At 39.0% G+C, this 26,159-nt stretch overlaps 1 protein-coding gene across 3 annotated transcripts in view; it reads right to left on the reverse strand.

The window, feature by feature from the left end:
- Positions 1 to 26,159, reverse strand: part of PRKCI (protein kinase C iota) — a 110,135-nt gene that overhangs the window by 18,621 nt on the left and 65,355 nt on the right. For all 3 annotated transcript variants that reach the window (XM_003894848.3, XM_009201376.4, XM_009201377.4), the window contains 9 exons: positions 24,547 to 24,597; positions 20,293 to 20,378; positions 17,096 to 17,236; positions 13,949 to 14,003; positions 12,334 to 12,392; positions 6,630 to 6,806; positions 5,767 to 5,864; positions 5,053 to 5,139; positions 2,810 to 2,945 (listed from right to left, as the gene is read on the reverse strand). In XM_003894848.3, coding sequence (XP_003894897.2) covers positions 2,810 to 2,945; positions 5,053 to 5,139; positions 5,767 to 5,864; positions 6,630 to 6,806; positions 12,334 to 12,392; positions 13,949 to 14,003; positions 17,096 to 17,236; positions 20,293 to 20,378; positions 24,547 to 24,597 — 890 coding nt within the window. The remainder of the gene's footprint in view (positions 1 to 2,809; positions 2,946 to 5,052; positions 5,140 to 5,766; positions 5,865 to 6,629; positions 6,807 to 12,333; positions 12,393 to 13,948; positions 14,004 to 17,095; positions 17,237 to 20,292; positions 20,379 to 24,546; positions 24,598 to 26,159) is intronic.

Here is a 26,159-nt window from a genome sequence, read left to right on the forward strand (position 1 = left end):
CTAGTGTCGAACTTCCGAGCTCCAGCGATCTGCCTGCCTTGGCCTCCCAAAGTGCTGGGATTACCGGTCTGAGCCATCATGTGTTACGTATTTTTTATAAACATCTTCAGCCAGGAGCTGTGGCTTGCTTTCTTTGTTAAGGTAACTGGAACAAAATTATCCTCACATAGTAATAAGACAAATAAGTGAATGTATGAACTGCATTCCCCATTCACCTGAGGAAAGTGCCTCCAGAGCCTGGAGATTATCTAAATGCTAACATTATGAACTCCTGGGTTTGAGACTAGCCTGGGCAACACAGCGAGACCTCGTCTCTATTTAAAAAAAAAAAGTAAAAATAAAATAAAAATAAAGATCTTAAGTGACTTTATAATATCTATCATAAACTACAATAAAAGTTTTAGTCAGAAATCTCTCTTCATAAACCAAAATATTTACTTGGAATATCCAAGAGGCAGAATTACTGGATCAAAGAACATGGCCATCTTTAGGATTCCTGACAATTCCCCATCAAACTGCTTTTCAAAAGGTTTGTAACAATTTTTTTTTTTTTTTTGAGACAGAGTCTTGCTCTGTCGCCCATACTGGAGTGCTGTGTGGCACAATCTCAGCTCACTGCAAGCTCCGCCTCCTGGGTTCACGCCATTCTCCTGCCTCAGCCTCCCGAGTAGCTGGGACTACAGGTGCCCGCCAGTAGGCCCAGCTAATTTTTTTTGTATTTTAGTAGAGATGGGGTTTCACCGTGTTAGCCAGGATGGTCTCGATCTCCTGACCTTGTGATCCGCCCGTCTTGGCCTCCCAAAGTGCTGGGATTACAGGTGTGAGCCACCACGCCTGGCTGTAACAATTTATCCACACACCAGTGACATATGCCCATTTCTTTAAACTTTTTTTTTTTTTTTTTGAGATGGAGTCTCGCTTTGTGGCCCAGGCTGGAGTGTGGTGGTGCGATCTCGACTCACTGCAAGCTCCGCCTCCCAGGTTCCCGCCATTCTCCTGCCTCAGCCTCCCGAGTAGCTGGGACTACAGGCGCCGCCACCATGCCCGGCTAATTTTTTGTATTTTTAGTAGAGACGGGGTTTCACCGTGTTAGCCAGGATGGTCTCGATCTCCTGACCTCGTGATCCACCTGCCTCGGCCTCCCAAACTGCCAGGATTACAGGCGTGAGCCACCGCGCCCGGCCCATTTCTTTAAACTTATACATACAGACTATTCTAACTTTAAAACCAATATCTCACAGGCCAAAAAAAAAAAAAAAAAAATCTCGTTTTAATTTGTGCACTTCGTATGAAGGTTAATACTCTCCATGTTTTTTGTTCAGTTTCATTTATTCTTGGGGATAAGACTCCTCTATCACTGTCACTTTTTTTTGAAATGAGAAAAAATCCCTCAGGGAAAAAAAATGACACAGAGATCAAAAGAGTATCACAAATATAAGTGATAAGTACACAGGGGTTCCACTTGCTAAGCTTTCTAATTGTTTATGATTGAAAACTTATATAATAAAAATATGTAAGGCCGGGCACGGTGGCTCACATCCATAATCCCAGCACTTTGGGAGGCTGAGGCTGGTGGATCACCTGAGGTCAGAAGTTCGAGACCAGCCTGGCCAACATGGTGAAACCCCATCTCTACTAAAAATAGAAAAAAATTAGCCAGGTGTGGTGGCAGATGCCTGTAATCCCAGCTACCTGAGAGGCTGAGGTAGGAGAATTGCTTGAACCTGGGAGGTGGAAGTTGCAGAGAGCCGAGATCGTGCCATTGCACTCCAGCCTGGAGCCAGCAGCAAGAGCAAAACTCTGTCTTAAAAATTAAAAAATTAAAATTAGCCAGGGATGATAGGGCGCACCTTAATCCCAGCTACTTGGAAGGCTGAGGCAGGAGAATGGCTTGAACCCAGGAGGCGGAGGTTGCAGTGAGCCAAGATGGTGCCACTGCACTCCAGCCTAGATGACAGAGCAAGACTCCAACTCAAAAAAAAAAAGAAAAACAAAATTAATTAATTAATAAGTATCATGTGAAAAGTGCGGCTGAATTCAAACATAGTTTAAGTGAATATTTTATTCTTTAATGCATGCTGAAAAAATAATAAAGTTAAATCTTCGATACAACTAGGTTGTCATATGCCATGTTATTAGCATTTAGATAATCTCCAGACTCTGGAGGCACTTCTCACAGGTGAACAGGGAATGCAATTCACACATTTACATACTGGTTGTTGTTATTACTATGTGAGGATAATTTGGTATCAGTTACCTTAACAAGGAGTAGTTCCTTATGCATTTTGTGGGAAAATATCAGACCTTTAAAACGGAACACTTATAAAAAGAATAAAACATCAAGAAATAAAGAAGACATATTCTGAGAGTAACTAAAATTCTTGTTTTATCCTATTATGCTTTATGTCAGATGCTTAAAATTTAAATATAAAAAAGTTTTACTTCTGAGGAAAATCCTGAATGCACTATATAAGATTCACTACTAAACGGCAAAAATTGGAAGGTCATATACAAATGGTTGTGTTAAGCAGTGGAATTGCAGACAATTTTTATTTCCAAATTTTCTTCAATTATATTTCAACTTTCAAAATAAAAAGTTAGGTATAATAAAAAGAAATTAACTCTTATTTTAGTACACATAACACAGAAGATACAAATTTTACAAATGTCTTTGTGCTAGAATTCCACAAAGTTTCTTAAGTAAATTAGCAACATTAGTAATCATTTCCCCATCTTTAAACATGAAGTTATTTTACAAAGACTACTAGCTGCTGAAGACCTTTTAAAATAACTAGAAAATTTTCCTCACCTTACACATGCCGTAGTCAGTGAGTTTAATGTGGCCTTCAGAGTCCAGTAATACATTGTCCAGTTTCAAATCTCTATAAATTATCCCTCGCTCATGAAGATAATTTAATGCTAGACTGATTTCTGCAGAGTAAAATCTAAAATAAAATAAAAAATAAGTCATTTGATTCAACCATATTTAAGTTCTACATTTGTAACCGGAAACAAAAATTCATATCAAAACATATTTTTTTCTCCCAGTGATTTTAGGAACAAATTTTAAAAAAGAACTGAAGAATCACTTTAAAACATCTGAGCCCAAGACACAATTGTAAAAGTTCCTGTCTAACTTAAACTCACATTTTTCATAAAGCTATTAATTTGATAAGTCTCAAACAGGGGTTCTTAATCTGGGTCCTTGGGTGAACTTCAGGCAGTCCATACTTCTACAACTGGGGGCAAAGGTGTATGCACAAATGTACATGCACTGTTATCTACAGAGTCCTCAAAGCTTCATCACTTCTCTAAGGAACCCATGATCCCCCGAGAAGGCTAAGAACCACTGATGGGGTTGAGAATAGAAAGAATATTACGAGTTGACTACTCAAAACCATAAAATCCTCATGAAGGTTTTAGAAAAGGAATTAAATGAAAATACTCTACAACTATAAAATTCAATATTAAACGAAGAACTTAAAAAAACTGCTACCAACTCACTGGTGACAACCCAGAACTTATGGCCTGAATAATGAAAATGGAACGCCTGAGCTGATATATGGCTGCTTTGGTGGCATATGATCATGATCATGTGTGGAGGGACATAACATACACCTTCGAGCTACTTAATTCTGTGATTCGGGAACTTAAGCCCTTATCCTGGGCTTTCGTCCTCACAAAAGCAAAGATGGTATAAAACCAGAACTGGCACATTAATATAGTAAAAACCAGACTAGCTTTCCCACATTCAACTGAACAAACAAGAAACAAATATTGGCTATGTTTGCAATTCAAAATATCATCTGTGGCTCTGCTAGAAGGGTGACCATTTTGATAAGGCATAAATACACAACGAAAATAAATGAACACCAGACCAACAACAAAACCCAAATAAAAAACCCAGCTTGGCCTCAAGATTAGATAAGTACAATTTATATCTTCTTATGAAATTAAAGATTATCACTTTTTGACAAGCAATAATGAAGTAGCAAATTTTCCAAAAGTTTTTAATTTAAATGAAATTTCTAATATTTGTTCCCTGCATGATAATTACATACATACACAAACTCACGTGCTTCATTTTGGCATTACTCTTGTGAAGTAGGAAAGGGTGAGAATTACCGCTGATTATGAATAAGAAACAAAACATGGTACTGATAGATTAAACCTTTTACTCAAGGCCATGATCCCTTCCCACCAATCTCCTCCAACTCATAAACAATTTACAATCTTGTATATTAATATCAAATTAAGGGCACAAAATTAATATTCAATACTCTTTTTTTTTTTTTTTGAGACGGAGTCTTGCTCTGTCACCAGGCTGGAGTGCAGTGGTGCGATCTCGGCTCACTGCAACCTCCGCCTTTCGGGTTCAGGCAATTCTCCTGCCTCAGCCTCCTGAGTAGCTGGGATTACAGGCACCTGCCACCACAACCAGCTAATTTTTGTATTTTCAGTACAGATGGGGTTTCACCATGTTGGTCAGGCTGGTCTCAAAGCTCTTGACCTCAGGTGATCTGCCCACCTCAGCCTCCCAAAGTGCTGGGATTAGAGGTGTGAGCCACTGTGCCCAGCCAGAGGGATCATTTAATTACTTTCAAGTATATATGAATAGCACTTTTATCGTGAAAAACTCTCTGAGAGACCACTACAAACCTGAAAAGACTAATTAAGTGTTTATTAGTCTCAATTATTTAAATGGCTGATGCTAAACAGACAAAATATTTGAAAAAGATTGGTTTTAGTAGACTAAAGGTTTCCCTTTTAATACTGTTAACACTTTTCAATTGCTTAGGAAGCACTGTGTGCATGTGTATGTACATGTATGTGTATAAATGTAAAATCATATACACTATAATTGTTTTACACATATATAAGTGTTTTACACTTTCATATATAATGTAAAGTAACTTTTAGCTCAGCCTCTGCATGACTTACGAAGAATTAATTGTAGAAAAATAAATTATTTATCTACTGTTTCAACCACTGCACATAAAAAGCCACAAGGCCCCGAAAAGAAAACAACACAAACAGTAAACAAAAACTCACCTGGCATGTTCTTCAGGAAGTTTTCTTTGTCGCTGCATATGAAACATTAGGTCTCCTCCATTTACATACTCTATAACAAAGAACAATCTAAAACACAGGGGAGAACCCATGAAATCAAGATCCAAAATAAGGTAGTGTAACTTTGCATTTTCAGAAACCATCACAACAGACAGCATTCTCTACTATTTAGCCTTTAAAAAGATGCGAAAATTTTGGTGGAAACAAAGAGTATCTAGGGTACAGAAGATACGGAAGATACAAGAAAGTAAACCAGCATGATAATAATTTTGTAACCGACTACTTCTGTTCTAAAGTAGTACCACTTGCAACCCAGAGTCACTCATTAATATCCTAATTTCAGCATTTGCTAAATAAGTAATTTTTGACTATCAAGGTATTTTTCTTCCTTGTTAAACTCTAGAAAATTTTAAGTCATAAAACTAGAATATTGGGGATATTTAAAAGGTTGGATTTCTATTGCCATAATTATGACACGGCTATTTCTTTTTCTGCCTAAAGTAGGTCATTTCCTAATGCTGATCTAATATCAAACTGATATCACTGATGTGAGTATTATTAGCAGGAAGTTACAGGCCTAACACTGTTGCGTCCTCCATGATGTCTACTTCATGAATTAGAGCAGGAAGGTTCTAACTATGTAATATGACCAAAAATATGAAGCCCAGTAATCATTCTATTATCTTTCAATCTTACCTGCTTTCTGTCTGAAAGCAAGAATGTAGCCCAACAAGGAAAGGATGATTGGATGCCTGCTCAAACACATGCTTCTCTGTCTGTACCCAATCAATATCCTGTTTTGAAACATGTAAGAAAGCTATGTCAAACTGATATCACAATTAATGATAAATTTGCTCTGAGCAATTCAATGGTTGCAAATGCAATGGTTAACTAGGCTAAATATCAAAACCTTTGATAATCATGAAATGAAAATTTACAAACAAAGAGAAAAATAACACTAGTAAATCTTTCAGTATTATAAAACTGTCTAGAAAAGTTTTACAAAGCTCAAGTATTTCTCCTGATAATAATGTGGTTTGATTTTTGTTTTTCTAAAAAAATCGAATAATAATCAAATTACTTTAAATATCTTATACAGTCTATAAGAAAAGTAAACTGAAATAATATATTTCATTTACTTAGCACATATTTAGAAAAGCAGAATGAGATAATAAAGCACAAACATAGAGGTTTTCTTTAAAATAGTATTCTTGGCCGGGCGCAGTGGCTCATGCCTACAATCCCAGCACTTTGGGAGGCTGAGGCAGGCGGATCACTTGACGTCAGGAGTTCGAGGCCAGCCTGGCCAACATGGTGAAACCCCATCTCTACTAAAAACACAAAAATTAGCCAGGCATGGTGGTGCATGCCTGTAATCCCAGTTACTTGGGAGGCTGAGGCAGGAGAATCACTTGAACCTAGGAGGCAGAGGTTGCAGTGAGCCAAGATTGTACCACTAGCACTCCAGCCTGGGTGACAAGAGTGAAACTCAAAAAAAAAAAAAAAAAAAGAATAGTATTCTTAAGCAGTTTAGAAACAATAAAATACGCAGTGCTTACCTCATCATCATTAACAAGCTCTTTTTTCACAACTTTCATTGCATAAATACGATCTGTTTTTTTTAATCGAACCAATAGTACTTTGGCGTAACTTCCTCTTCCTATTACCCGCAGCAAATCAAAATCCTGGAGACCTAAACTGGATGAAGCTTTGCCACTTTCCCTGGTGTTCATTGCCTGTTGAGAACATTTGTATCAGAGTTATAATGGGAAATGCTTTGCATAGTACATTATATTTCTAACACCTAGTTGTACCTGTAACGATTTAAAGATATTTTCCTAACAGAAATATGTTTTAAGTTCTTAATAGTTTTCAAACGTCATTCCAAACCATATAATCTAACTACCCAGATTATATGGATGAATTTTGAGATAAGAGGGATGGTAATAAGAATGGGTGGGGAGGGAGTTGAAATCACAAAAATATTGAAGGACGTCTTAAAAAAGGATATGATAACTTTCAGGTAGAGAGGCAATAGAGATGCAGGAATTTAAAAAACACATTAACCTTGGTGACCAAGAGATTGGGGGTACCACTGACAGGGAACGTCAAGTGTGTGGCTAGGATAAGATTGACAAAGTTACTGGAGAGAACGATTGGATTTTTCATAATAAATTCAGAAATTATAATGAGACATCAAGATGAAAGAGTCTGCTGGAAGCTTGATGCATAAAATGTAAGCTAGTGAGAGCGCACATTCAGAGGCGTTTTTGGGTGCTGTAGACAGAAAACAAGCAAGAAGTAGTTCAGCAAATGGAAGACATTCTTTTCCACAGAATACCAAGGCCCCTCTGGGACGACATAGTAAGCCTTAAAATTCATTCACAACTACAAATGTAAGCTTCTGGCAATTTACAGAGAAGCCTGAAGACAGTCTTTTATTAGATGCCTGCAAAATCATCAACATACAAGGGACCCATGAGAATAAAGTATGAAATCTCTGAAGTGAAGAATACCAAGAAAAGCAAAGAGGAAATTCTGAGAAAGATAAAGAAACCTGCAAGCACAAAACTGAAAGAAGGGTATTAGAAAAACTGAGTGAGAACGAAAACTTAAAAATTTAGAAATAATAATTTGGGCTGCACACAGTGGTTCATGCCTGTATTTCCAGCACTTATGGAGGCTGAAGCAGGTGGACTGATTGAACCCAGGAGTTCAAGACCAGCCTGGGCAATGTGGGGATAAACCTCATCTCTACCAAAAAATACAAAAATAACTGGGTGTTGGTGGTGTGCACTGTAGTCCCAGCTACCTGGGAGGCTGAGGTGGGAGGATCACCTGAGCCAGGGAGGTTGAGGTTGCAGTGAGCTGTGATTGTGCCAGTGCGCTCCAGCCTCTGTGGCAAAGTGAGATCCTGTCAATAATAATAATAATAATAATTTGATTTGGTAACAAGGTGATACGGTTTGTATATTTGACCCCTCCAAATCTCAAATCTCATGCTGAAATGTGATCCCTGGTGGGAGGTGTTTGGGTCACAGGGACAGATTCCTCATGAATGGCTTTGTGCATTCCTGTGTGGTTAATGAGTGAGTTCAGAGTGTGGCACCCCCCCCTGACTCTGGTGCTCCCTCTCTTGCCATGTGGCACACCTGCTTTTCCTTTGCCTTCTGCCAAGACTGAAAGCTTCCTGAGGCCCTCACCAGATGCAGATGCTAGTGCAATACTTATTGGTCAGCCTGCAGAACCGTGCGCCAAATAAATCGTGTATAAATTACCCAGCCTCAGGTATCCCTTTATTCCTTCCTTCATTTATTTATTTAAGAAAAGTTCTTGCTCTGTCACCCAGGCTGCAGTACAGTGGCACGAACATAGCTCACTGCAGCCATGAACTCCTGGGCTCAAGTGATCCTCCTGCCTCAGTCTCCCAAGCAGCTGGGACTACAGGCATGTGCTTCCATACCCAGCTAATTTTTATTTATTTGTTGTAGACATGGGGTGTTTTGCTAAGTTCCCAAGGCTGGTCCCGAACTACTGGCCTCAAATGATCCTCCAGCTCCAAAGTGCTAGGATCATAGGCTTGAGCCGCAACACCCAACCTTCAGGTACTCCTTTGTAACAACACAAAACAGACTAACACACAAGGATAAATAAAGTAGAGTGAAAAGAAACCACGTTCAGGCAGGTTAACAAAGAAGAGAATTGTAAGAAAATAAGTCAACATACAGACTTGAAATATGGCTAACTGGAAACTATAAGAGAGAATCAAGTGGAGCAAAAAAGAGCAGAGTAAACTTCACGGACACAATAATAAGGCTGAATGAAATGACAGAAGCCACATAACAGTGAAACGTCATCTTCAAAGGGCCTAAAAGAGAAGAAAACAGCTGACTTAGAATTCTCTATCCTGCAAAAGCAGCTCACAAAGTGAAAGTGAAAGAAAAACATTTTCAGACAAACAAAAACTGAGTGGATCCATCACTAGTAGGCACTCACTAAAGGAAAAACTAAAGTTCTTGAAGGCGAAAAAGCATGATCTCAGATAGAAGAACAAAGATGTAGGAAGGAACGAAAAACAAAAAGGGTAAAATGTGGGTAAATCTACATAAGGAGTAACTGTTTAAAAAAACAAATATACACACACACAGAATTTTAAACTCTGACAATAATAGCACCCAAAGGCAGGAATGGAAGAGGAATGAATTTAAAGTGTGCCAAGCACTGCATTTTCTAGAGAAACAGTAAAAGTGTTATTTGTAATATTTTTTAAATTCAAATTTTATCTTAGAGGGGCTATGTGTGTGTGTTTGTTACATGGGTATATTGTAACCAGGTAGTGAACGTGGTACTGAATAGGTAGTTTTTCAACCCATGCTGCCCCCGCCACAAGCAGCATCTGCTGCTCCTATGATTATGTTTATGTGCGCTCAATGTTTAGCTCCTACTTGTGAGAACATGTAGTATTCAGTTTTCGGTTCCTGCGTTAATTCGTTTTGGATTATGACCTCCAGTACTATCTATATTGCCACAAAACACATGGTTTCATGTTTTCTTTGCCCACTCCACTATTGATGGACTCCTAGGTTGATTCCATGTCTCTGCTATTGTGAACAGTGCAGTGATGAACATACAATTGCATGTGTCTTTTTGACAGAATGATCTGTTTTCCTTTGGGTACATACCCAGTAATGGGAGACTGCTAGGTCAAACGGTAACTCTGTTTAAAGTTCTTTAAGAAATCTCCAAATTGCTTTCCACAGTGGCTAAGCTAGTTTACATTCTCACCAACAGTGTATAAGCATTCCCTTTTCTCTGCAGCCTCAACAGAATCTGTTGTTTTTTGAGTTTTTTTTTTTTTTTCTTTTTGAGATAGTGTCTCACTCTGTCACCTAGGCTGTAGTGGCGCAATCATGGCTCACTGCAGCCTCGACCTTTGGGGTTCAAGCGATCCTCCCACCTCAATCTCCTGAAGAGCTGGTACTACAGGGGCGCAGCACTGGACCTGGCTAATGTTTTATTTTTTTTGTAAAGACTATGTTGCCTAGGCTGCTCTTGAACTCCTGGGCTCAAACAATCCTTCCGCCTCAGCCTCTCAAAGTGATGGGATTACAGGTGTGAGCCATCACGCCCAGGTTGACTTTTTAGTAACAGCTATACTGACTGGTGTGAGATAGTATCTCACTGTGGATTTGATTTCTATTTCTCGATAATTAGTGATGATGAATGGTTTTTCAGGTTTGTTGGCTGCTGATAGGTCTTATTTTGAGATATGTCTGTTCATGTCCTTTGTTCCCCCCCATCTTTTTTTTCTTTCTTTAAACAGAGTCTTGCTCTGTCGCCCAGGCTGGAATGCAGTGGCATGATCTTGGCTCATTGCAACCTCTGCCTCCTCAGTTCCAATGATTCTCATGCCTCAGCCTCCTAAGTAGCAGGGATTATAGGTGTGTGCCACCATGCCCTAATTTTTTTCTTTTTTGTATTTTTAGTAGACATGGGGTTTCACTACATCGGCCAGGCTGGTCTCAAACTCCTGGCCTCAAGTGATCTGCCTGCCTCTGCCTCCCAAAGTGCTGGGATTACCAATGTAAGCCACCATGCCTGGCCCTTTGCTCATTTTTTAATGGGGTTGTTTTTTGTTTTTAAGTTCCTTATAGATTCTGGATATGAGATCTTCGTTGGATGTATAGTTTGTGAATATTTTCTCCCATTCTGTAGGTTGTCTGTTTATTGGTAGATTCTTTTGGTGCACAGAAGCTCTGTAGTTTAATTAGGCCCCATTTGTCCATTTTTGGCTTTGTTGCAATTGCTTTTGGAGACTTAACCAAAAATTCTTTGCCAAGGCCAATGTTGAGAGAGTATTTCCTAGGTTTTCTTCTAGGATTTTTATAGTGTGAGGTCTTACATTTAAATCTTTATTCCATCTTGAGTAAATTTTTGTATATGGTGATAAGGGTCCAGTGGTGACACATGCCTGTAGTCCCAGCTACTTGAGAGGCTGAGATGGGAGGATTGTTTGAACTCAAGAAGTTGAGGTGTAGTGAGCCATCACTGCACCACTGCACGGCTGCCTGTGCAATAATCCTGTCTCACAAAAAAAAAAAAGAAAAAAGTTAAAAAGAAAAGAAGACTTTTTCAGACAAACAGAACAAGAAACTAAAACATAACATCAAACAGGTGACTTATAGGTTTCTTCAAAATAATACAGGAGTGAGGGAAGTGAGTAGACAAAATAAGGCTGGCCATGAATTGATAGTTGTTTTAACTAACAATAGATACAAAGGCTTTGTTATATTATTCTGTTTACTTTTATTTATGTTTGAAATTTTTGGCTGGGCACGGTGGCTCATGCCTGTAATCCTAACACTTTGAGAGGCTGAGCTGGGAGAACTGCTTGAGGCCAGGAGTTCGGGACCAGCTTGGGCAACATAGTGAGACTCTGTCTCTACAAAACAGAAAATGAAAAAATTAGCTGGGTGTGGTGGCGCATGCCTACAGTCCTGGCTACTCGGGAGGCTAAGGTGGGAAGATAACTTGAGCCCAGGAGTTCAAGGTTGCAGTGAGCCATGATCACACCACTGCACTCCGGCCTTGGCAACACAGCAAGACCCCAACTCAAAAAAAAGAAAGATATGGGAAAAAGAGACAGTGTGAACTAAACCTTTCATATCCAGAAATACACAAAAATGAAAAATTAAAAAACAGAAATACAAACATTATGGACGTAACTAGAAATGGTTTAAAAGGTTGCTAAGAAGTCAAACTGGGAGTGGAAGGTGTGAGACATGATCATCTTTTTCACTATAAGCTTTTTTCAAAAAACTGATTATTATTGTAATCAAATAATTTTAATTAAGAATTTGTTTTGTTTTAAAAACTGATAAAATAATAGTCAAAAAAATAATGACAGTTAACATGTTTAATCATTTGTTATCTAAATAAGCAATTCAGGCACAAAATGGAAGGGTCTACTACATATTTTAAACAATACTACCAAGTATTTTAAACAGTATCAAATACATTGTGATTTTTAGATTCAGCTATTTTAAAATGAAAATAAGCTATCCCACTAAATTATTTCCTATTTTAAATTAGTGATTTAATTAGTAAATTAAATGAGAACAAAACTCTGGAATCATCACAAATCATTTTTGTATTTCACCATTATGATCTAAAGTCTAAGCAGGTCAATATGTCATACTTTTAAACTCCTGAGCCTTATTAAAAAACTAATGACATAATGTACAATAAGACAAATTATCTTACCTCTTTTTCTTCACCAACTTGATCCAAACTCTCATGACTTGAAGGATTGTATGGAATTACTAAAAACCCATTAAAAAAAAAAAAACAAAAAACGTACAGGGAGAAAAAAACAGCAACCATTAATGAGTTTGAAATAAAAATTATCTCCTGATTTTTATTTTAGATTTTACTTCTGAATAAATTTCCTTATTTAAAACCAAATACCTGTCCTACTAATAACAAATTGTATGTAAATACAATAGTTAAATCCCAATCTTTAGTGAGGGTAAAGAGAGTAAGCATTACAATCCGGTAGCCAAGTACTGCGTTTAACAAGTACTTGTGTTATTTTTAAAACATTTCTCTTCTTTACAAATTAATCAAACACTTCCTTCTAAATGAATGACTCTATAAGATATGCTTAAACTTTTTACTATGATTAAGACACAGAGATACAGGACCTCTGGTTTTCACTTCTCACTCCATTGTACTCAAAATTTTCCTGACTACCACAATGGTCAAGTAAAGACAAGACAAGAATGGAACTTCTACTTCTTAAAGCTACTTGGGGCAAAAAAACACAGCCTACATTTCATAGAGCTGATCCTTCTATGACTAGGAGATTGCATCTTGTCTTTCCAGAAAAACTCCCTTGTTTTCCCTTTCTTGATTTACTCCAAAGAAGATCATGCTGTTCTACCTCCTTTCACTGCTCTCCAAATTTCCCAGATACGTGTTTAAGGTTTTGTACCTAACATTTTCACTTATACCATCTTCCTGGAATTTCCTATATTGCATCTCTCTATCTTTCACCTAATTTCTACTTCTGATAAAGCTTTTAATAAAAACAAGTCACTTCGGCTGGGCACAGTGGCTCACGCCTGTAATCCCAGCACTTTGGGAGGCCAAGGCGGGCAGATCACCTGAGGTCAGGAATTCGAGACCAGCTGGCCAACATGGTGAAACCTCGTCTCTACTAAAAATACAAAAAAACTAGCTGGGCATGGTGGCATGAACCTGTAATCCCAGATACTCGGGAGGCTGAAGCAGGAGAATCACTTGAACCTGGGAGGTGGAGGTTGCAGCGAGCCAAGATCGCGCCACTGCACTCCAGCTTGGGTAACAGAGCAAGACTCTGTCTCGAAAGAAAAAGAAAAAAACAAGTCACCTGAACACAGTCAACATGGGTCACAAAATCAGCTTCATGGTTTTCATTATGGAAAAAAACTGAGTTTGCTGAATTTAAAGGAGTCTCAAAAGAAATTTATGTGAACTAGAAAAAATAGTCATCTGTTGTGGTTTACATAACTTTTTTGTTTTTTTTTTTAAGTAGAGACAGGGTCTCCCTATGTTGGCCAGGCTGGTCTTGAACTCCTGGGCTCAAGGGATCCTCCTGCCTCTACCTCCCAAAGTGCTGAGATTATAGGTGTGAGCCAACATACCCAGCGCACAGTTGTCTTTAAAAAATGCCAAATGTGTATGTTAAATTGTGTGATTTTACCACAGCGAAATATATGTATTTACTTTTAATTGGAAAGAAATAAATGCTGTTAAACTTGGGTAAGAGAGTCACCTAAGTAAGTCTTTACATGCTACTCTGTGAATGAATAATGGGTTGTGCCAGTACCACTCTTACCTGTCTGTGCATGGTCAGAATGCATGGATGACTGATCCATGGGCATCACTGGTTCCTACAAACATTTCCAAAGACACAGTAACTCAGTGGAGTACCTCTATTACACCCAGAAACAACATTATTTCAACAATACACAGCATATTAAAATTTAATTTTGAAAGAATATAACTTAAGTGAGAATTATATTTACTCTTAATTTTGTTTTATGAAACTATACAATACTGCTATGAATGAGGTAATGTTAGTCACATTTTACAGAAAAGAAGATACAAGGCCGGGCGTGGTGGCTCAAGCCTGTAATCCCAGCACTTTGGGAGGCCGAGACGGGCGGATCACGAGGTCAGGAGATCGAGACCATCCTGGCTAACACGGTGAAACCCCATCTCTACTAAAAATTACAAAAAACTAGCCGGGCGAGGTGGCAGGTGCCTGTAGTCCCAGCTACTCGGGAGGCTGAGGCAGGAGAATGGCATGAACCCGGGAGGCGGAGCTTGCAGTAAGCCGAGATCCGGCCACTGCACTCCAGCCTGGGTGACAGAGCAAGACTCCGTCTCAAAAAAAAAAAAAAAAAAAAAAGAAGATACAAAACTAATTTCAGACCACCAATTAGAAATCAAATTAAACTGCCATATATTCTGCTTTGTTTTTCTTCAACACTACCTATTCTTCCTTCAAGCTCCACTTCAAATCTTTGGCAAAAATAAGTGTCTGGAATATGCATTCTTTAGCTGGGGCCCAGGGGTAGATTTCAGGATATCAAAAACACCTTAAAATTACATGTAAAATTTTGTGGGTTTCTCATTTTCCTGAAGATTCTCAAGGGTGTCAGTGGCCCCAAAAAAGAGAAAAAAAATACTTCCTAGAAACTAACTTACCCAAATAACGGCGAATAATCTCAGGAAAAAGGTAAATTCAAACCCAAGTTATTACTGATTTATTCTTAGACTCACATTTAATGAATACCAGCAGGAAAAGGTAAACTTGAGAAAGAACATTAATGATACAGTTAGCACTTCAAGGCTGCCTTAAAGACGGGCTCATAAGTAAGCTTAAGGATTTTTAAATGCATTTAACCCCATCCTAAATTTCCAATATAATCACTAACCCTGCCCCCTTTCCTTCCATATGTCACCAAATGATACTTAAAAATATTAACAGTAATCTATATAAATTATGTTGGAAATATTCAGCCTTCTGTTTTTCCTTAAGATTGGATTTTCCCCTTTACTACAAACCTATTCCTAAGCTTATATGAACTAATTAAAGAATTCTAATATCAAAGAGCTACCAGTAATAACCTGCTTTCACAATGTCCAAAGAAAGTCCCATGAATAAACATGGAATAACAATTCTAAAGAACAATTTAGAAAGATGCATTCAGGTATTTTTCTTTCTTTCTTTTTTTGACTGTTCCTTGTGGAGCAGGGCTAATTGACTGGCAATGCACTTAGACAAGCTGCATCCAGGTATCTTTTTAAATGCGTATCTTTTAACGCAGTAATTCTAATTCTGGATCCTTAAGGAAGTAAGATTTGCCAGAAAGTTCACTAAGATTGGCCAGGTGCAGTGGCTCACACCTGTAATTCCAGCACTTTGGGAGACCGAGGTGGGTGGATCACCTGGGGTCAGGAATTCAAGATCAGCCTGGCCAACATGGTAAAACCCCGTCTCTACTGAAAATACAAAAATTAGCTGGGCGTGGTGGCACACACCTGTAATCCCAGTTACTTGGGAAGCTGAGGCAGGAGAATCGCTTGAACCCGGAAGGCGGAGGTTGCAGTGAGCCAAGATCGCGCCACTACATTCCAGCCTGGGAGACAGAGCGAGGTTCTGTCTCAAAACAACAACAATAAAAAGACACATGCAAGCACATGTGCCCTCTGGTGGATAAACAACCCTCTGTAAAGTTGACTGAAAAACAACCCACCAAAAAACAAACAAACCAACCCCAGAATCTAATTAAACCTGGACATCCAACTACTGTACAAGACAAAAGAATAAAGAAGACAATAACATACTGAACATAACCATGGAGAAGTAATAAGCCAAATTCTGCAACAGTGTAAATGACAAACAAATGTTTCTTTTACAATTAAATTGTAAGGAAAAAAAGAAGAGAGAGTGATAAATGAAGAAAGAACCAGTAAGTTAAAAAATATCTAAGAGATCAATCAATTGTACAGGTGGACTTCATTTGGATCCTGATTCATAATGAAAACTATAAAAACAAAATTATAATATTTATGAGAACACTTACTGGATATTTTACATAAGGAATTTGTTTTTTAGTTAGTTTTTTAAAAAGTCCTTCTCTTTTAGAGGTACATACTGAAATACGTCTGAGATTTGTTTGAAAATAACATACGGCAAGGGGAAGTTAAGTGAATGGGGGTACAGATGAAACCAAGATTAGTCATGAGTTGATAACTGTTGGAGGTGGGTCTCTAGTACATGGGAGTTCCTTATAGTGTTCTACCTACTCTTATACATGTTTACATTTTTTCCATATGGAAAATTAAAAATGTTTATGCATATAAATTTGCACAGGAAAAGTTCTGGAAGGATATCCACCAAATGACAATTACCTTTAGATGGTAGAATATATGTGGACTTTTACTTAATTTTTTAAAATTCATCTGTATTCTGTATTTTTTCTCTAACAAACATATTTTATTTATATACTTAAAATAGAAATTGATAAATAAAAATTTTAAATGCTTTCCTCCCCAGTAATCTCACACTTTAAATAGCAAACATGGTATCTTTGACTCTTCTTACCTGATGTCTGCTTAGGAGCGATGCCAGAATAATGTGAGCTATAAACTAATATGTTCAGATTAAAGGAGAGGGGAAAAAAGTCTCTTAAATGGTTCTCTCTATATTTTCCTAATTTAGACCAGAGGAATTTATAGTAGGTCAAAGAAGCTAACTGTATCCCACAAACAAATATTACCACAGATATTTCGAAGTTCCAAAGTTCAAGGTATGTTAACAGGAATGTAAGGTATTCCTACCCACACTCTGTAGCTACTCTGTTGTGTCGTAATTCCTGAACACCTCCCTATTTTAGCACTCTGTTCCAGTAGTGTTATCAAGCACGCTCTTAACAAAAAAAAAAAAAAAAAAGGACAGACAACTGTATCTTACCGGTGGCAAAGAATGCCGCCCACATTCAATTGTGACGAGTTTATGGCACTTCTTATGAACCAAGAGTTTGCAGTTGATGCACTTATATCCTTGGCGTCCAAGTCCCCATATTCGGTCTGTGCAGATGGCACAGTGAGCACGCTGAAAAGAGTAATTCAACAATATTTTATTAACCAAAAAGAAGGTCATAATCATTTCCCAGTTTGCTGACTCAATTCCCTTTGTCATGGTGTCAACTGTCAGCCCATGACAAAAACAAAAGCAAAAACAAAAGCAAAACAAAGCTTCTTCACACATAATTTTTTTTTTTTTTTTTTTGAGACGGAGTCTCGCTCTGTCGCCCAGGATGGAGTGCAGTGGCCGGATCTCAGCTCACTGCAAGCTCCGCCTCCCGGGTTCACGCCATTCTCCTGACTCAGCCTCCAGAGTAGCTGGGACTACAGGCGCCCGCCACCTCGCCCGGCTAGTTTTTTGTATTTTTTAGTAGAGACGGGGTTTCACCAGGTTAGCCAGGATGGTCTCGATCTCCTGACCTTGTGATCCGCCCGTCTCGGCCTCCCAAAGTGCTGGGATTACAGGCTTGAGCCACCGCGCCCGGCCACACATAATTTTTTAAAAGCTATGAAGGTCAGTGAAAAACAGAGCTTATTTTAAACAGACAGTGAAACTTGCAACCACATTTCTTTCTAAGTCTAAGATTTTTCAGTCTTTACATAATTAAGTTCAGAATAATGAAAACAGAAAAAGTGAATTAAATTAGAAATATACATGGCAGAAAAAGCCATTGAAGGACTCCTAAGCAAACATTAACCTTGCAGGCTGTTCAGAGGTCAAACCAAAGCTCTGTTTTCTTAAAGAGCAATAACCTAAAGTGACTTTTCATTTCAAAGCCTCCCTCCTTCCTTCCTTCCCCCCCTTTTTTTTTTTAATTTGAGACGCAGTTTTGCTCTTGTTGCCCAGGCTGGAATGCAATAGCACAATCTCAGCTCACTGCAACCTCCACCTCCCAGGTTCAAGTGATTCTCCTGCCTCAGCCTCCAGCGTAGCTGGGATTACAGGCATGTGCCACCATACCTGGCTATGTTTTGTATTTTTAGTAGAGACGGGATTTCACCATGCTGGTCAGGCTGGTCTCAAACTCCTGGACCTCAGGTGATCCACCCGCCTTGGCCTCCCAAAGTGCTGGGATTACATGTGTGAGCCACCACGCTCGGTCTTTCTTTTTATTTATTTATTTATTTTTAAGAGACAGTGTCTTGCTCTGTCAGCCAGGCTGCAGTCCAGTGGAGTCACTTTGATTCACTGCAGCCTCAACCTCCTGGGCTCAAGCTTCCTGAGTAGCTAGGACTACAGGTGTGCACCACCATGCCCCGCTAATGACTGTATTTTTTGTAGAAATGGGATCTCACTACATTGCCCTGGCTGGTCTCGAACTCCTGGGCTTCAGTGTTCCCCCTTCTCAGCCTCCCAAAGTGCTGGGATTACAGGCAGGTACCATTGCACCCAGCCTCAAAGCTTTCTTAAATGTCAGTGCTACTGGAAGTAAAAGAGTTTGGAGAGGGATTTCAGGTGGTGGTTTCTATTTACATTAATTAATTTAGGACATGGCATTAATTTTAGAATGGAAATGGCATCCAAAATTTGCAGTTATCAAGAGTATTTAAAAACTTCGCTTCTGGCCAGGCATGGTGGCTTATGCCTGTAATCCCAGCACTTTGGGAGGCTGAGGCAGATGCATCAGGTGAGGTCAGGAGTTTGAGACTAGCTTGGCCAACAAGGTAAAACTCCGTCTCTACTAAAAATACAAAAAATAGCCAGGCCTGTTGGCTGACGCCTGTAGTCCCAGGTACTCAAGAGGCTGAGGCACAAGAATCGCTTGAACCCAGGAGATGCAGGTTGCAGTGAGCCGAGACCGTGCCATTGCACTCCAGCCTGGGTGATACAGCAGGACTCCGTCTTTAAAATAAATAAATAAATAAATAATAAATTAATAACTTACTTCTGAAGACAGACTGCTGCTTTCAAACTTTGGTTCTATCATTTACTAGCTGTATGATCTTGGGCAAGTTACTTAACAGCCCTGCACTTGAGTTTTGCCATCTATAAAGTGGAAATATATAGTACCTATCTCACAGGGTTGTTGTAAGGATTAAATGAATCAATGTATATAAGGCATTTGGAAAAGTGCCTGGTATATAGTACAACCCAGATAAGTGTTTGCTATTATTATTTTCTAAACCGTGAAAATCAAATTACAACACTAACTGGCAAAATAAAGATTAAATAAAGAAAATAAATCTTGCTTGTTTTCTGGCTGCCTTAAATTATATTTTAAAATCCAATTTTCTTACAGCTAGGGTATATTATGTGGAATAATTAATCATCCAATCTGGAGCTCTTTTTTTGAGACTGGGTCTTGCTCCATTGCCCAGGCTGGAGTGCAGTGGCACAATCTCGGCTCACTGCAACCTCTGCCTCTCAGACTCAAGTGATTCTCCTGCCTCAGTCTCCCGAGTAGCTGGGACTACAGGCATACGCCACTGCACCCGGCTAATTTTTGCATTTTTTTTTTTTTTTTTTTTTTTTTGAGACGGAGTCTCGCTCTGTCGCCCAGGCTGGAGTGCAGTGGCCAGATCTCAGCTCACTGCAAGCTCCGCCTCCCGGGTTCCCGCCATTCTCCTGCCTCAGCCTCCCGAGTAGCTGGGACCACAGGCGCCGCCACCTCGCCCGGCTAATTTTTTGTGTTTTTAGTAGAGACGGGGTTTCGCCGTGTTAGCCAGGATGGTCTCGATCTCCTGACCTTGTGATCCGCCCGTCTCGGCCTCCCAAAGTGCTGGGATTACAGGCTTGAGCCACCACGCCCTGCCTAATTTTTGCATTTTTAATAGAGAGAAGGTTTTGCCATGTTGGCCAGGCTTGAACTCCTGGCCTCAACTGATCCGGCAGCCTTGGCCTCCCAAAGTGCTGGGATTATAGGCCTGAGCCACCACCCCTGGCCTGGAGCATTTTTAAGAGTGAAAAGAGATGCTATTAAAAATTACAGGCATACTGCCTCAGGCAAACTGGAAACGTAAGGTCATGTTACTTATGTATTTAAAAGTGTGTAACAAGACTTAATAACAAACTACCTTTCTTTCATAGCAGAAAGGAAAAAAATAACTGTCTCACATTATCAGCATTCAACAAACTACGTTTACCCTGTTGAAACGCTTGGCTTGGAAAGTGTGGCCATTGGCACAATAAAGCTTTCTCCAGCGGCGTGCACCTCTACGGTAGATGGATTCTGAAGAGAGAGTAATAGTTAAAAAAAGAAAAAAGAGCAAGTGTGAGTAAAAGTCATTTTATAGTTAAGTCTGTAATTTTTTTCATGATACTCATTGCAAGAAAAAAAATACTGATAAAAATGTGAACGTCAAAAAGTAAAATAGATTCATCAAGGGACCAGACAAAAATAATCCACAGGGTATAAATATTTGACTACTACTGCGTGTCTTTTTTTTTTTTTTTTTTTTGTGAGACAGAGTCTTGCTCTGTCACCTGTCACCCAGACTGGAGTGCAATGGCACAGTCTCAGCTCACTGCAACCTCCACCTCCCAGGTTCAAGAGATTCTCCTGCCTCAGCCTCCCGAGTAGCTGGGATTACAGGGATGCGCCACCACGCCCAGCTAGTTTTGTATTTTTAGTAGAGACGGGGTTTCTCCATGTTGGTCAGTCTGGCTTGAACTCCCAGCCTCAGATGATCCACCCACCTCGGCCTCCCAAAGTTCTGGTGTTACAGGTGTGAGCCAACGCGCCCGGCCTACTACTGCTTTTCTTTTTAAAAATTTTCCTTCAACTTTTTATTTTGAACATCTTTTAATTCCACAGAAAAGGTAAAAGAATAGACACCTTCATCTTCCACCGAGATTTACCAATTATTCATGTTTTGTCATATTTACTTTCTTCACTATAAAAAAACATACTTTTTTTTTTCTGAATTACTTGGAATTAAATGCAGATATCATGACACTTAAATACCCTTAAATACCCTTAAATACTCAAGTATCCATTGTCTGAGATTAAGGATATTCCACCCCCTCCACTCGACCCAATTCTACCTAACCACAATACCATTACCATGTCTTAGAAAATCAATATTAATTCAATATCGACCAATATACAATTCATATACAAAACTTCCCTAACTGCTTTCAAAGTGACTTTCTTTTTTGAGACATAGTATCACCCAGACTGGAATCCAGTGGTGCAATTTCGGCCCACTGCAACCTCCGCCTCCTGGGTTTAAGCAATTATCCTGCCTCAGCCACCCAAGTAGCTGGGATTGCAGGTACACACCACCACACCCGGCTAATTTTTGTATTTTTAGTAAAGACGGGGTTTTGCCATGTTCGCCAGGCGGGTCTCAAACACTGACCTCAAGTGATCTGCCTGCCTCAGCCTCCCAAATTGCTGGGATTACAGGCGTGGGCCACTGTGCCCAGCCCCAAAGTGACTTTCAAAGCTCACTTTTTCTATCCAGGATGCAATCAAGATTCAGGGACTGCATTTGATCATGCTTTTTTGGTCTCCTTAACATTCTAAAACATTCACTCTGCCTTATTTGTTGCTACTTCTTTTTCATGATGTTGACTTATTTATTTATTTATTATTTATTTAAAGAGTCTGGTTAGTTGTTTTATATTACATCCCACATTCTGGGTTTGTCTGTTTACTTACAATTAGAGGCAGTATTAAATACCTTTGGCAAAAACAATACATAGGTAGTGTTGTGTATTTCTTATCTTATTACCTTTCATGAGGTACACAAATGTCAGAATATCAACTCCCACTACTGATGTTCAATAATCATTAAAGGTATTGACTGCTAGATCTCTTCATTGTAAAGGTACATTTCACTCTTTGTAACTATCTGTAAAGAGATATTTTGTACCAGAAGCGTATCTTTTTCCCCAACAACTTTTCATCCAGTGGTCTTCATATTAATATGTTTCTTAAGTATAGTTAGAGAAAGAGGTTCCAAATGATCAAATCTAGTCCACCTTCATATTTTTAAGTCCATCGCTATCATATATATTGTCTATTAGTCATTAATAATAACATCCCACAGTAATGGTAATAACAGTAATAGTTAATACCACAGAAATATTACATTAGGTTCCCAAAGTCATATTTTAAACCAAATGTAGCAATGGGTTTACTATTTAAAATTAAGATACTAAAGACCAGTTGCAATGCTCTCAATTAGAACTCTTAGGATAGCTTAATACAGAATTGAAAGTTTAGAGCTATTTTAATTAATTAAAAGCAAAACATTTACCACTATTCCTTCTAAAGTCATGAGCATGTGCAGAAACCACAAATGAAATTGAGTTGCCTAATACCCACAATTAGTAAATTATGCCAAATACCAAAAGCAATAACTTACAATCAAACATAAGTTTGCATACTTAAATTACATTAGAACAAAGAGTAGTTGGACTCTTTGAGTGCATCTCATTAATAGTAACCATTGGCTTATATATTCCAAAGAAATTCTATTAACAATTTCTGACCTGGGGAAGCTTTTAAGTGGTGGTTCTCAAACTGTAGTGTGCATCAGAATCACCTGAAGAGCTTGTTAAACCTGGTAGCTCAGCCCCAGTCCAAGAGTTTATGAATCACGTAGATTGGAGTGCAGTATTTTTTTGAGACAGAGTCTCGCTCTGTTGCCCAGTGGCGTGATCTCAGCTCACCGCAACCTCCGCCTTCCAGGTGCAAGCAATGCTCCTGCCTCAGCCTCCTAGGTAGCTGGATTACAGGCATGCATCACCACACCTGGCTAACTTTTTTGTATTTTTAGTAGAGATGGGCTGTCACCATGTTGGCCAGGCTGGTCTTGAACTCCCGACCTCAAGTTGATCTGCTCACCTCAGCCTCCCAAAGTGCTAGGATTACAGACATGAGCCACTGCACCCGGCCTGAGTGCAGTTTCTATCCAGTTCTCAAGTGAAGCTCACGCCGTGGACCCCAATGGCTACATTTTGAGAGTTAGTTTTAAAATACAAAGATGTCCAGATCTCACTTACAGACTAATTCATTAGGCTTGGGGATGGAAATCTGGCATTGATCATTCCCTGCATCCCACAATTTTAATGTGTCCAAGGGTAAGAACCACTGTTCCACTGTGGACTATGGTTGGTTACCTGAAGTTACTAGGAGTTGGAGATCTAATAAATATACACATTTCTCTGGGTCAATTGTAGGAAGTCTGCAATATTTAAGACATTTAATAAGTGACTTGGGGCCAGGTGTGGTGGCTCATGCCTATAATCCCAGAGCTTCGGGAGACTGAGGTGGGTGGATCACCTGAGGTCAGCAGTTTGAGACCGGCCTGGCCAACACGGTGAAACCTCAACTCTACTAAAAATACAAAAATCAGCTGGGCATGTTAGCGGCGCCTGTAAATCCCAGGTACTCAGGAGGCTGAGGCAGGAGAATTACTTGAACCCCAGAGGCGGAGGTTGCAATGAGCCAAGATTGCGCCACTGCACTCCAGCCTGGGTGAGAAAGCGAGACTCTGTCTTAAAAAAACAAAACAAAACAAAAAAAAAAAAGACTTAGTAAAATTTAAAAAAAAAAAAAAAAAAAAAAAAAAACACTGCAGAAAAATAAAAGCCAGTTCCTAACGACATGTGCTGAGTGTCATGTCACTCTCAAGTGGTATAACAAAAAAAAACACAAGTGTGTTTGTTATGTATAACTGTGCATGTATAGACATAGACAGATACAGAGATAAAGCAAACAGGGAAAATGTTAAAAATTGGTAAATCTGGGCAAAGGATATATAGGTATCCTTGTTTTCAATGTTGTTTCAACTTCTGCATAGGTTTGAACATTTCCAAAATTAAATTTTAAAACTTAAATTTAACTTAATTTTCCTTTCATATGTGCAACAGACAATCATGTAAGTTGTAACTAAGAACTATCTGAATTTGATCTGGCAAAAGTAGCATTTGCGCAGTCACTAATATATCTTAAACCGACTGAAAAATGGAAAATAAATCAAATGAATTAGAACTTCTATTTCCTTTTTTTTTTTTTTTTCCTTGAGGCAAGGCCTGTCTCTGTCACCCACACTAGAGTGCAGTAGTGCGACCTTGGGTCACTGTAGCCTCAAACTCCTGCGCTCAAGGGATCCTCCCACCTCAGCCTCCCAAGTAGCTGAGATTATAGGCACATACCATGCTAACTTTTTTGTGTGTTTTTGGAAAGACAAGGTCTCACTTTTTGCCCAGGCTGGTCTTGAACTCCTAGGCTTAAACGATCCTCCCACCTCAGCCTCCCACAGTGCTGGGATTACAGGCATTAGCCACTGTCCACTGTGCCTAGCTAAAAATTCTATCTCTGATTTCTTTTTCACTTGTACCATAGCATAGTAACTCTTGTAAAAGGTACGTATATAAACACTCACTATCTTCTCCTGGACAAGGCATCCCAGGACGTTCTGGTACACAAGGGAACACTGAAAGAAAATAAATGAACATGAGTTAACAGCATGTTTAAAACATACAAATTACACAGAATTTAAAATTCAAATGTAAAAGACACTGATCCAGATTTCAACCTGACCCTCTCTTCATTTGAGACAAGATAGCATGCGGTCAATATTATTTGCCAAAGGGATTCATTTTACCAAGGCCATATAAAAGAAGGTTTTATTTGCCTTTGCTTTGTTGATATTTAAAAAAAAAATTTTTTTAAAGTCTTATAAAAACAAACATATCTATAAACAATGCATTAGGCTGGTCACGGTGGCTTACGCCTCTAATCCCAGCACTCTGAAAGGCCAAGGTGGGTGGATCACTTGAGGTCAGGAGATGCCAGACTGGCCAACATGGTAAAACTCTGTCTCTACCAAAAACTACAAAAAAAAAATTAGCCTATTAGCCTGGCATGGTGGCATGCCTATAATACCAGCTACTTGGGAGGCTGAGGCCCAGGAAATCGCTTGAACCCGGGAGGCGAAGGTTGCAGTGCGCTGCAATCATGCCACTGCATTCCAGCCCAGGCGACAGAGTGACACACCATCTCAGAAACAAAAACAAAAACAAAACAAAACAAAAAACCAAAGCATCAGAAGCTCAAATTACTAATTCCAGTCCCTGGTTACATCATTATTTTCTTATCCTTAAATAAATCATTAACTAGCATTTCGTTAAATCGTTGGTATAGTGGGACAAGTTTGTCACAAAGAAGGATGAAAATTAAATTACAAAATGTATACAAATATGAAACATAAAATATTAGTTTTTAAAAGATGTATACTAAACTTAGGAATAAATTAACACCAGAAACAGTACCAAAATCAAAAATGTAAATTTATATTAGAAACTATAAATTTATATACCGATTCAAACCATTTTTATAACAAGGTAGAATATAAAGCAACAACGTATTTATGAATATCTAGTCAGCTATTGCTAGTCTGTGATGTACTAAAGGACATAGCTTAATAAAGAGCACAGACTACAGGAAGCACAGTTCCTAATGCATATTTTTAAAAGCTGAAACATAAGCTAGCTTCTGAAAGCATCTGTGATGTAGTATTAAAAGGCAATAAGACTTAAAACTGACTGTTTAATACCATTCATCAATCACTTCTTTATGCATTCACTGTAATTTTATTCTGGAAAGAGATGACAAAAAAATAGATTCTTAAAGTCCTATTAGAATCTCAACAAAGTACATTATGGATCGCTTGTGAGTCACTATGTCAAATTCTGGAGGTAGAAAAAATCAGGGCAGGTGTGCTGGCTGACACCTGTAATCCCAAAACTTTGTTTGGGAGGGCAAGGCAGGCAGATCACCTGAGGTCAGGAGTTTGAGACTAGCCTGGCCAACATGGTAAAACCCCATCTCTACTAAAAATACAAAAATTAGCTGGGCATGGTGGTAGGCGCCTGTAATCCCAGGTACTTCGGAGGCTGAGACATGAGAATCACTTAAACACAGGAGGCCGAGGTTGCAGTGAGTTGAGATTGTGCCGCTGCCCTCTAGCCTGGGCAACAGAGTGAAACTGTCTCA

This window comes from Papio anubis, chromosome 2, assembly GCF_008728515.1.
Source record: "Papio anubis isolate 15944 chromosome 2, Panubis1.0, whole genome shotgun sequence".
Classification (NCBI taxonomy): Eukaryota; Metazoa; Chordata; class Mammalia; order Primates; family Cercopithecidae; genus Papio; species Papio anubis.